Genomic DNA, 12,480 nt, shown 5'->3' with positions numbered 1-12,480 from the left:
AGCCGAGTCCTAGAAACCATAGCCCTAGAAACCTTTGTAGTAAGATCGAGAAGAAATCATTTAAGACAAGCTTATCCACAAGAGTTAATAAGAAAATGCGCCAAATCTCCCCCCAAGCTTGGGGAGCATCCCACCCTTCGAAGAAGGACACCCTTTTAATTACCTCTGATGTAGCAAGTAGCTCGATCACTGCACAATGAGTAGAAGTCCTCCCAGTGTATCACTAGTTCTTCACCTTGAATCATCCACGGTGTATCATCCCACCCATCGTCTCCTTGAACAATGCATTGTACAATCAGTTGTTGAAGATCAACATGAACATCAAGAAAGAGATCTCGCCAATTGGGAGCTGTAATGAGCGGAGGACCGAGCACCAAATCCTTGAACTCGTCGAGAAGTGACATAAATATCCACCCTCCTCGTGTGGCGTGCATCCAAGGAGTGAACTTGAAAAAGTTCAGAATCTACGATCTAGTATCAGATATGAATAGAGCACATGAAATGAAGTACTTTTGCTTTTTACAACAAGAGGAAACTCCCTACGGTTAGAGAGTTACAGTTCATGAGATTTCACCATATAACCAATATCATTACATTTTCATCACTTCCTATTTGCTAGCCCATTAGTAAGTCTTCCTTTCGTGAATGGGGAGGTCTTGGGTTCAATTCCGACTCCTTAATAAAAAGAGAGGAGAGGACAGGAGAGGAGAGGAGAGGAGAGGAGAAGAGAAGAGAAGGAGAAGGAGAAGGAGAAGATAGGGGCGCGACATCTTTTGCAAGAGCCCGAAAAGTCTATCCGCAATGTGCAGGTGCGCCAAAATACGCAGGAACCTAGGAAAACAATCGCAATCTATCCACGACACGCAGATGCGCTAGCTGCAACCAAGGGGCGTGTGGGTGTTGCAGATGTGGAGGAGCGGTTCTGCAGGCACGGTCGACTAGAAGATGCATGGCGCTGCGTAGGAATCCAGAAGATGCGCAGGAACCGCAGGCTAAAGGTGCAGGAACCCAGAAGATGTGCAAGAACTACAGGCTAAAGGCACAGAAATTGAGAAGTTCTATAGCCATAGAGATGGAGAACTGCGAGCAAAAGATATGCAGATTGGACGCGCAGAAGCAAAGAACCGCACGCAAAAGGTGCTGTGGAACTACAGCCAGCTGTAGGAGTAACAAATTTTACACCACTAGCCGTGGAAATTTCAATCCTAGCAGCCACACCAGTTCTATTAACTAGAAAAGAACTCAAGGCATGATGCTAGACGCAAGGCATGGCGACGCTCGAGGGCCATAGAGAAAAAGGGAACATGAGGGAAGAAGCATTAACATAAGTGGGGAAAAAGGATTAAGAGTGGTGGGAATGAAGAGAGGGACTATGCCACAAGGGGGAAGGGAGAGGGGAAAGAGAAGCATATACATAATGGGACGAGGAATGTAGAGATGGAGACATCAAGGGAGGAGGGTCATACTTTATTTGAAAGGAAGGATGGGGGGAAGAAATCAAAGTACTAGCTAGGTGGCTTTACAAGAATAAGCGTGTTCCATCAAGGAATAGCCCCCTCCTTTTATAGCCAAGAGAGGGGGTCTCTCCCAATAAATGCATCCTCCCACATGCATGGTGTGTGTGGAAGAGTCTCCCATGTGGGCTAGGCAGTTACGCAATCTCAATTGTGTGCGACAACCCTTTGCCTCATTTTTTCACATACATCAACCCCCATATCCCAAGTCTAAGATACTCCCTTGGTCTCTTCCCACTTTTATAATATGTTCAAACATCTAGGAGGGCAAGTGGAGGGTTGGCACAAGGAATCTTGCCACCTCATCCTACTTTTCCCATTATTTAACTTGCATTCTTAGACTTTCTACACCCCCCCCACATGGGCCTATCCTACATGGAGGGAATAATCCAATATAATATCCATCTCCACCTATTTTATATTACTTCTCCCATGGTCCTTGGGCCATATCTCACTAAATGCAGGTGTGGGACCGCCTAGGTGGAAAGGTGGTACATGGAGGACCCATGCCACCTTATCATTTTATATTATTACTACCATGGATTATGTACAACACACCTTATGGGTCCTCTTACGTGGTAGCGTGGCACATGGTCATGCCCTGCCACCTCAACCCTGGGCCTTATGCACACCATATTTTATTATACTATTGCCACACATACAAGCACACACACATATTTATGCCTTTTTACTTTGGTCAAATTTATCAAAGTGCCACGGTCCCTGGCTTGAACCTATATCTCCTCACTGGAGGAGGGCCTCTTTATCTTGGATGTGGAGTTCTAGAAGAAATAGCTGAACTAGCACCTAAAAGTGAAATTCATGTGATAAACTTAGTTCTTGGAGCTGAACCAATATGATAGACTTAATTCTTGGAGCTAAACCAATTGATCATGTGATAGACTTAATTCCTAGAGCTGAACCAATATCCTGAAGTTGAAGCGATAGAGATCAAGACTCAACTCCAATCTACTTTTGAAACAAGTCTTCATTAGACCAAGTGTTTCCCTTGGGGGCCCACTTGTATTGTTTCAAAAGAAAAAGGATAGTACTCATAGGTTTTTATTGATTACAAACAACTAAATCAAAGAACTACAAAAATAAGTACACCATATCCCAAATATATGAGTTCCTTGATAGACTTCATCGAGCCTAGATAATTTCCAAGATGTAAAGTTGAGGTATCATCAAATTAGCATTAGAGAGTGAAACATACCAAAGATTGCATTTAACACGCTGTAATAAAAGTGTTATGAGTGTTGGGACTCATAATAACACTCACCACATTGAATTGCTTAATCCAAATTTACTCAAGCAATTATCCCAACTCATGAACTTGAATTACTTGTTTTTATGCCCATTTTAAAAGCCTGGAGGCATGATTTAATATGGAGAAGATCCAATTTTCTTGCAGACCATCAAAGCCTAATTTGATTGCTAGACAAAGGAGATGCAATGCCATAGTTCAAGAACATGATTTTAACATCACATACAAGTCTAGACGAGATAGTGTGGTTACAGTAGATGCTCTCAGTCAAAGCCCCATTTCTAAGAAAATCCATAAATACAAGAGATCAAAGATAAATTAAAGGATGACCACTTGGTGGACGCTACAACTCAAGGCTCGCAGGCGGAGTCGTAGCACAGGTAAAACGGAAACGTGGGATACATAAATAGAGCCAAAACATGGGTAAAACCCTAACTAAGTAAAACCCTAACAATACAACTGAACCCTAACCATGCTATTAACCATAACCTAACCTAGTGGTTCCACTAACTTGGTCAAATTACCTTTTCCTAAGACCCTTGCAGGGCCAAAAATTTGCCACCGCGAAGTGCTCCCAATGGGGCTTGAAGAGTGTAGTACAAGCTTGACAATAGAGAGAACTGGTCAAATCCGGTAGCCATTCATAATTTTCATTTTCATTTTCATGGGGAGATGGTGTGAAGAGGGTCTAAGAAATGTGTGTCTACGGTGGTGGCAGATGTCGGTCTGAGGTGATGCCAAGTGTCATAGAATGAGAAGCTGAGATGATGCCAAATGGAGCGAGATGATTGGTGGAATTGTTGCGAGAGGAGAAGCAATGGTGGTGCACAAGCAAGCATTGTCATTCAGTTGAAGCGACAGAAGCCAAAAATGGTGCCTTGTGTTGTGGTGGGAAGGATCGTCTTCGGTTTGCTCGGCCTCATCACCTTCTTCACAGTTCTCTACACTTGTATCACAGATGGAAGCCCTTTCCGCATTCAGCTCTTGACTCCGTCAGTGCCTCCTCCCATGCTTTTTTGTCTTCAATTCCCTCAACACGCTTCCCCCCTCTGTTGTTTTGACCTCCTTTCGAATTGTCGCTCACAGGTGGATGACAGCAACTCTCGTAGACTTTTATGTCAACGTTGCTGCCATTGCGGTGCGCCTCCCTACCTTTTTTGTCAATCAAATTAGCCATTCCCCTGTTGAACGGTCTTCTGTAAATCGACGTTTGTGTTGTCCTCACGTAGCGGAACGGATTTTTGTTTTACGGCAAAAAGTGCGTTTTCGGCAAGTCCAGAAACTTATCAGAACGAGAAAGTAAATGCGACAATTCAGGCACGGGAGTTTGGCTTTTTTGTCAAAGCAGGTGGCTGTTGCACATTTAATATCTACCAAAAGATTAGAGGGTTTTGCCCTACAAGACCTGTACAAGAGCTTCAGCTCTTCCTGCACGCTGTCATTACAGCTTGATTTGCCAGCTATGTTGCCTGTCTGGCAATATGGAAAAGGTTCAGTATTTTTAGGAAGGCAAATTTGTGACTTTCCTGATCTCTTAAACTTTTGGTATTGCTTATACTGCATGGGGTCGCGAATAACTCTGAAGCTTTAACACGTACTCAGACAGATGACATTGGCCATGTTTTACCCAAGCACGCCAAGAGTCCGATCTTTACATCAAGCGAGTTGCAAATAGCCTGTAACTGTACAGAGTTCCCACATCTTGACGAAATGCCTTGAAATGTTGCCTCTAGTAACATGCCGGCAAATCTAGCAAGATCAATAAGATTGGACTCGTGGCCAACAGATGAGTTTACAGAAGGTAAGGATGTATTGATGCTCATACAACAGCACAGAGCAATTGCAGATTGTAGGAAGCCTTATGAGTTTACTAATGTTTCAAAAGTGTCATGTTGCTGTTCTTCTTATTGAATTCTTTGCTTTATTTGAAGTTGTTCTGCCATGTGTTGGCTTCGTGCATAGAACTGGTGCAGGGTTACTATTACCCACTGCCAAGCCTCACTCTGTTACTGGGGATGAGAAAACTCATTTGGATGGATATCGATGGCCACGTCTCATTAGAAGCTTCTATGTCAGTCAGCGCCCAACATGAGTGTGAGTAAGACCTTACAGTGCAGCTATGCAAGTGCAGCTATGCAATAGAAGGGAAGGAGTCTAGATTTGATATACCTACCCAATAGGGACATTGCACACGGAGCACATTCTGCTGGTAAGTTTGCATGACATTCTCGCTTCTGTTTTGTGCTCGGACATGGAGGGTATACCTGCTTTAGCATTAAAGGTACTTGTGACACATTTTTTGAGCTCGCTCAGAATTTTGAGCTGATGAGCAAGGGCCATGGATCCAAAGACCCCTTTATCAAGAAACATCTGGACATCTTAGGTGCAGAGGGTCCCAAGACCAGCAATATTTCTGATAGCAAAGTAGCTGCAAAGTAGAGGCATGGCAAGGAATGTCTCTGTTATTACAGCCATGACAAGAGCCAGTCATCCTCAACATCTGCCTGATAGCACAGAGAACGCAGCCTCGGTATCGACAGGACATTTTGCTGCTCCTAGTGTAGTCTCTCGGCAGTCACATCTAGACTAATGCATCAGGTTCCTTGTGATTCTTCTTACTCCTCAAACTAGGAGGGAGAAACTCTAAGAGAAGGTTACAACTTTTAGATTGACTTATGTTTTGTGTCAATTTTTTATAGAGGTCTTTGAAATATATAATCTTAAGGTTCTTTTAATTTTTAATCTCAACTTCTTGGCCTAAGAAAAGCTTTGTGATTGCGAAGGCCACAATTAATTTAGTAATGGTTAACGTAACCTGGGTGTCTTCCCCCGTGCATCGGTTATGTGTATATGATCATGGATCTTATGCATGCCATAAGGTTCCCTCTCTCTTTCAGTATAGCATCACATTTCTGCACTTAGCAGATAGCATGGGCAAAGCTAGTGACAGAAACATGTACTTCCCATGGTTGACAAGCATAAATGTGTTGCAGTGATGAATGTGAACTATTTCAAAACAGACACACAACTCTGAACAGAGGTATGCGTGAGGTGGATTTATACACTTGGGAACCCATTGTTTGTCCTCCTAAGGTGTCATTTGGTTGGAGGAATATCCCTAAAGCCTCGGTCAAGGAATCAGGTGGGTTTTCTTGTTTTATACACATCTCCAAGTGGTATCTCGATGCTAAAAAGGAAGGAGGCTGTATAATGCAGTTTAAACTGTGAGAGCAACAACGTCTTGATATCTCTTTAATGCAAAGAGAGATATGGCATGGGTATACTTGGGAATCTTTAATTCATCCTCCCAAAGTGTCTCATGATTGGAAAAATCTGCCTTGGGTCTTTTTCTTGGAACCAAGCGGAGTGCTTTCCTGTTCCATACACATCTCCAATGTATCTTAACGCCAAAAGTGAAAGGCTGTCAATCACATTTCCATTAAAGTTGAGAGGCATCTAATTGCAGTAGCTCATTGCCTGTCATTGCAGTAGCTCAGTACTTCTTTACTGGAATGTGCTACTTTCCTCCCATCATGATGATCACATTATTTTCATCCTGCCCATATATTTCTAGATTAGCCAACTCAGTAGCATATTCTCATATGGGGGGACTCAAGGTTGAAGGAATTCATGTTAAGGCTGCACACATGTAGCCTGCATCACATGATGTCATGGAATAGCTAATCATATTTCTTGACATAGAGCGTTTGAAAGGACTCCTTGATTTCCATAGACATCTGCACAAAGCAACTATAACTCCTTGTTTCCATTATCATGTGAGGTATCGTTGCTTTGAGCAAGGACAAAAGGCATTGCTAGTAGTGTCATTGAATTTCTACCCCCTTGGCTTATCCTATCCATCTCCATTTTTTGTCTACCAACTACCCCTAGTCAACAATGCAGCTTATCAATTCATATTGCATGTATCATGTGTTTTAATCTACTAAAACAGGTCCCAGCCTGCATTTTGTTGGTGGGAACATTGGAACCTTGATTTGGACCATAAGTATAATGCCTGTCTTCTAATAGAGGTAGAGTATACTTAATTCACAGGGACTTAATCGTTAGTTGTATTCATATTTTTAGGGTTTTGGTGACGAGGGTATATAAACCCAGTTTCTTTGTATTTTCACTTTTGAAATAGAGCATTATTTTCTTTCTTGCTCTTGTGCTGTCCAAACACTTTCATAAGCTATTCACATTGAATATTGAAGATTAACAAAGATTCATGAATGGCGATCAAAATACTATTTTCAAAATTCTTAGTTATGGGCTGGTATTTATATCTCTATTTCATTTCTCTGGAATATTTTGTTAATGTGAAAAAAATAACCCCGTTTCCTAAGGCCTCATCCCAAAATATAATTTTATGATCCATGGATCTTAAGGTATGCATTATTAATCACAATTAAGTGGTGTTTCTTATGAGTTTTATATTTGTTTCAAAGAATCATGGTCGATCCACAACCTGAAGGAGGGTGTGAGGATGCAAAAGCTTGATTCAATTGTCACTTGGAAACCATAGATATTATTGCTCTTTGTATCAACAACCATGGAAGATTTTGGGGATTTACTCTTTTATGATACCAATAAGGATGATGATTATGGGCTTATTTCTTGTTGAACCAGATTTGGGTTTGGTACAAGGAATCATCATGGTTTAGCGCATTGATTTGGACAGTGATTCTCATATGCTTTGGAAGGTATGTGTCAAATTGGGGTTTTGGCACTCCATGGTGCCTTTGGTTGTGGTTTTTATTCTTGGCCTTTTCTTTTCTACCTTCTTTATACATTTCAACTGCATGCATACATTCCGATCTTTATGTTACAAAAATCTTGTTCGTTGCTCATCTTAATTTTGAAGTGTATTTTTAAAATTAGGCATTTCTCATGTGTATAATTCCTATTTCTATTTGTGGTGTAGCATGGCAACAAGTTGGTATATCACATTCAAACTCTTCAAGCTTTCACCACAGGATCCTGCATATTTTGTTTTACTAAGAGACAATCATTCTAGGTATGCAATCTCCAAGGATTGTTGGTAAGTTACATTAAACTGATGTTTCTCTTGCTTGTCTTCACATCGTTTTCTTTCAAAGCCCAACCATAACGCTAAATTATTCATGAAAACAATTTATTTGAAGTTGGAACTTACGTTGTACACTTTCTTTGTTTTTGCTCTAGTATATTCTTTACATCCTAGATTAAGTTCCAAGGGTAATATCTCAATCCCTTTTATGAATTTCCAAAACATTTATAGACATGACGTGAATGCACTAGATTAAACACACACAATATGACTTGCAGATCCCCGACCTGCTGCTTTAGCCCTCCCTTCCTTCACCCTCTTAGTTTTGCCTTTAACTGCCTCCTCTCCCCCCTCCTCAGGCTGGTCAGCCTGTTCCCGCCCTCTCAGCCGTCCCACTCAGGACACTCTCCCGCCCCTTCTTGCCCCCCCCCTTCCCCCCCACCCCCCACTTCCATTCTCCCCTCCCCCCCCCCCCCTTCTCCCCAGCCCCCCCTTCATTATCATTTGTTTAACTGTCCTCTTCAGCCGAGGGTCTCCAGCTCCAGTTGGATGCGCTTTAGACTTCCTTGGGACACATGATCTGAAGGTCAACCTTGGAAAAACAAGGTCATCTTCAGCATGTCCCGTCGAGAGCATACTTTCGATGGGTACCAACGGAGATTGTTGCGTCTTATACATACTTTGGAGTTCTCTTTCAGGCCTGATCTTCATGATGAGCCAGCTATGTTGGCTCAACGGAATCAACGCTATGCAATGATCGGTAGGTGTCATTGCTTCCAGTCCCATTTTCAAGATCCGAGGACCAAGTCTCTCCTCTTGGACTCTCTTGTTCGCCTAGCTGGGATGTGTGGGGGACCCTTTGGTCCCAGATCTGTGTGAGACATCTTCCTAGGTGATCCCTTCAGAGAGTCAGGGACCTTGGCATCATGGCATCAAGAGGGTGCGAGCTACCTTGCCCGGCCCTGACCTCATCTATGGTACTAGCAATGGTGGAGGGGGATCAGAGGAGTTGGTATGCTTGGACATGTACGAAGTTCACAAGCGTGGGACTCGATATGGATAGACAGCCACCATTTCAGTATAGTCTTGAGGCCCATCCATCCCACTCACCTGTGGCGAGGTGAACTTGGTCATCAGAAAGGATCTCTTGCAACTCGACAAGCTCCCCATGAGCTTTTGATAAAACTCATCTTCTACAAACATAACGGCGAAAAGACGCTCGGAATTGGTAAATAAAGATCCTCAAAGCATGTATGAGATTGATTCGAGTATAGCCAGGAGAATCGATAAAACCTTCCTCCAACTACATATTGAGAAAGGACGAGTAGACGGAATCCCCTGTGAGACACGGATGTGCACTTTATGTGTCGTGCAGGAGCTTGAGTTAGAGGAGCACTTTGGTGCCCTGGGGACTATGAGATAGTGGGTGTAACTACTATCTATTTACGAGCAGATTTGGATCACATTCAGATCAGCGACGCGTGGTGACCTTCCTACTCGAGTCCCAATGGCATAGAGACGGACTCTTCAACTACAGAGGCGAGACCAAGAGGACTTGTCAAACTCTAGCAAGACAATGATCATAGACTTCTTTTGCTCAAGGGATCCGGACCTGAAGCTGCAGGGGATACGATGCAGTCGGGATCTAGAGACCACGACACGACAGACGACTCCTTGTGTTGACTCACACGCCAGGACCGCAAATGTCTCCTCCTTACCTTCTACTTGGAGAGATAAATGACTAGAGTGATGATGGCGCTCGCCAAACAATGAGCTACTTCTCGAAGATCGCAGAGGAGGAGAGAGGGGCACAGATAGACTGATCAGAGTGGGCACCATCAACATCCTATTACTGACTTCCGTTCTCGATGACACTAGCGCTCACTAGAGCCATTGTTGAGGGAGATCATCTCCTCTATCATTTCGTCCCCTAGACATCATACAAAGGTTCCGACACTTTGACGGAGAGTTTACCGACTGGCCCACTGACGGGAATCCCCTCCCTTTGACGAACAGTATTCAAAGGTTTCGATGCTTTCTCAGACAATTTACCGACACTCTGATGGACGACTTACTGATGACTGGCCCTTTGATGGGAATCCCTTCCCCTTTTTTGCTCTCTTGCAGACAGTTATGCTAGGCTATGTATACCCTTCCACAAAGACACTATGGTGTATCGTGATATTCTTGTCTCAGACATTAGTCTTGGGTTTGGATGACTGCTTTAGTTGCTTCACCCCTTAGCTTTTATTGGATTAGTTTTCTTCAGTCTTATAGATCCTTTACTCTTTCGAAGACATTAATAAACTTTCTTTCTTTACTTTTACCCTACCCACCCTAGTACTTTCCATTCCCCCTTCCTGTTCGATCCTGCACCCAACCGACCGTTTCCTATCTGCCCTTGCACCTTTCGCCTCGCTCTAAATCCCTCCCACCCCCAGCCTGCCCAAGCATCTTTCTCTCCTTCCCTTCTCTTACTCACATTCTCCATACTCTCCCCCTCACACATACGTGTGCACTCATATCTCCTTTTAAACACACACACACACACACACACACACATACGTGCTCTCTTCTTTCTCGCTCACTCATGTGCCTCACACTAACACATGTATTTCGTCAAGCAAGATTTGAAAAGTTATACTTGAGATTTGAGTCTGCCTCTTCATCCTTGCTCACATTGGTTGGTCTGCTTCCTCCTCCACCAGTTAGGAAATCATTTCTTTTGTGGAAAATGAGATGAGTGTCCTTTAGAATGACAACACATCAGAGCATGGACACATGCTCATCAACATAGTTTTTGTTTCTCATTTTTCCAGAAATTAGTGCCTGGTAGCACTTGCTCTAAATCAGGGGTCTGGTAGGATTTTTGTCTAGTTAGGTTTTGATACCTTTTACAGGTTGCCACTTGTCTCTTTAGCGGGATCCCCTCCCCAACCTCACTCACGTTTTGGAAGCTGGTGCTTAGCCTTGGATACATGAGGGACTTGAGCTTGGACGCCAGGAGCAGCAACATCTTTTTGACCAGAGATTATAGTACTAGTATTAGTTTGGAAGAAGAAGATGCAACAAATAATTCTTCTCTATGATGGGATAGAGATATGGCAGGGAGGGTGTGAGGGAGGTTCAAGATTCAGACAGCCTCATTGGTAGTCACACAGATTGCTATGGACTTCTACACTCTCTTTTCGACTAAGGCAAACCATAGCCAGATGCAGCCCAGCAAAGAGTTTGGGAGCACATGTCTAGCCTTGTCACCTAGCAAGGCCCTGCACCAAAGATATTTCCGTACCAATCTTCTGAGCCGGCCAATACAAGAATGTGAAAAGCACCAGAGGGAAATGATGTACGAAGCAGAAGCTAAAAAACTTGATTCACCACAAGGTCTTTGGAGGTTAGGGTCCAAGATAGCTTCCTACCTGGCGTTCTCCAAGACTGGAGCTAACCGCTGGGTCTTACATATTTGGTAGTAGTGCCCCTGTCTATCCATCTAAACAAGCTCAGTTCCCATCCTGGTGTGTCTGCATCACTGACCAAAAATCTGACAGATTTGTGCCAGTTGATGAATGCATCTGCTGTGAAACATCGTAAATTCTTGAGAGAGGCCTCTAGGATTGTCTGCAAGCTAACTATGAGGAATTCCATGTTAGAAGACTGCTAAGAAAGTACACATAAGTTTACACCATTTTCCTCTTATACTGGGGGGACATTTCTTTTGTGCCTCTAGGATCGTCTGCAAGCTAACTATGAGGAATTCCATGTTATAAGACTGCTAAGAAAGTACACATAAATTTACACCATTTTCCTCTTATACTGGGGGGACATTTCTTGTGCTTTCCTATTATAACTGGCTACACGTTTTAAATATTTCACATTTCACCTTTTTTGTGTCAATTGTTGATGATGCCTTCCATCAAGTCTTTGGTGGAGCCATTTGGGTAGTTGCTTTTGTAAGAAAGTAAGAACATTGTATTTGATCCCATTTACTGGCTGCTACTAGCTTCCAAGATATGATTGGTGCTAAAGAACTGGTCCTGCATAGATACAAAACTAGAAATAGGCATCGAAATCAAAACTGGCTGCATTGGGGCTTGAAATAAGTGTCATCTTGAGATTTTTGGTTTGTTGGGGTTTGCTGCAGAATGATTGTGGATAAAAAATTGAACGATGGGACTCCAGAGTTTGATAGATCCAGTTTGCTGAAGCCCATATAAACATGATGATGTTTCAAAGTATTCTACAAGCCTCAAGGATGCATCATATGTGCACCAAAACATGTTGCATCTTTGGTTACTACACACTGTAAAATAGAAGGTGATTTTCTGTCAAATTATTCTGGTACTTACAGTGTAAGCAGATTATAAGGACTAATTCAAGGACTGGATTTATCATTATCAATAATGTTCCTAGTATCATAGGTTTATTTGTCCCTAGCAGGTTGACACAAGCAAGTAAGCATATTTTCATTTCGTGATTGTCAGAAGACTTGATTTCAATCATGTAAATAATTTGTTTGCTAGGTAGAAAGCGTTACAATGATAAGAAGTCCGTTTCAGGTAAGTAACAGTATAGTTCTTTCCATATGTTACAGCTATTTTCCACGAGGAGATGTAGTACATGGAGAAAAAAGTATGTGTTGACTTGTTCCATGGATGTGTCCACTCACATGG

The 12,480-nt window shown here is 42.7% G+C and overlaps 1 protein-coding gene across 2 annotated transcripts; it reads left to right on the top strand.

Moving 5' to 3' along the window:
• The first annotated feature begins 3,499 nt into the window (after positions 1-3,499).
• Positions 3,500-12,239, top strand: LOC147899785 (uncharacterized). Of its 2 annotated transcripts, none has more exons than XM_087377514.1 (5): positions 3,500-3,773; positions 3,868-3,919; positions 7,411-7,484; positions 7,706-7,822; positions 11,952-12,239. In XM_087377514.1, coding segments are annotated over exons 1-5 (462 nt in total). In that variant the 5' UTR covers positions 3,500-3,555; the 3' UTR covers positions 11,953-12,239. The 2 variants fall into 2 exon arrangements, with proteins under 2 accessions (XP_087233640.1, XP_087233639.1); XM_087377513.1 differs by having other exon boundaries at positions 3,510-3,773; positions 7,706-7,798.
• Positions 12,240-12,480: the final 241 nt, after the last annotated feature.

This window comes from Dipteris shenzhenensis, chromosome 7 (assembly GCF_047967505.1).
Source record: "Dipteris shenzhenensis isolate YYH24624 ecotype China chromosome 7, Dip_SZ_1.0, whole genome shotgun sequence".
NCBI lineage: Eukaryota > Viridiplantae > Streptophyta > Polypodiopsida > Gleicheniales > Dipteridaceae > Dipteris > Dipteris shenzhenensis.
This window is presented reverse-complemented; position numbering and strand designations above follow the sequence as displayed.

Bases quoted from the DNA above. Each gene is read 5' to 3' on its own strand.
- LOC147899785 (XM_087377513.1), top strand. From the start codon at position 3,556: ATGGAGCGAGATGATTGGTGGAATTGTTGCGAGAGGAGAAGCAATGGT. The intron at 3,774-3,867 runs GTCAGTGCCTCC...TGTCGCTCACAG, and splicing joins CGCATTCAGCTCTTGACTCC to GTGGATGACAGCAACTCTCG. The intron at 7,485-7,705 runs GTATGTGTCAAA...TTTGTGGTGTAG, and splicing joins ATTCTCATATGCTTTGGAAG to CATGGCAACAAGTTGGTATA.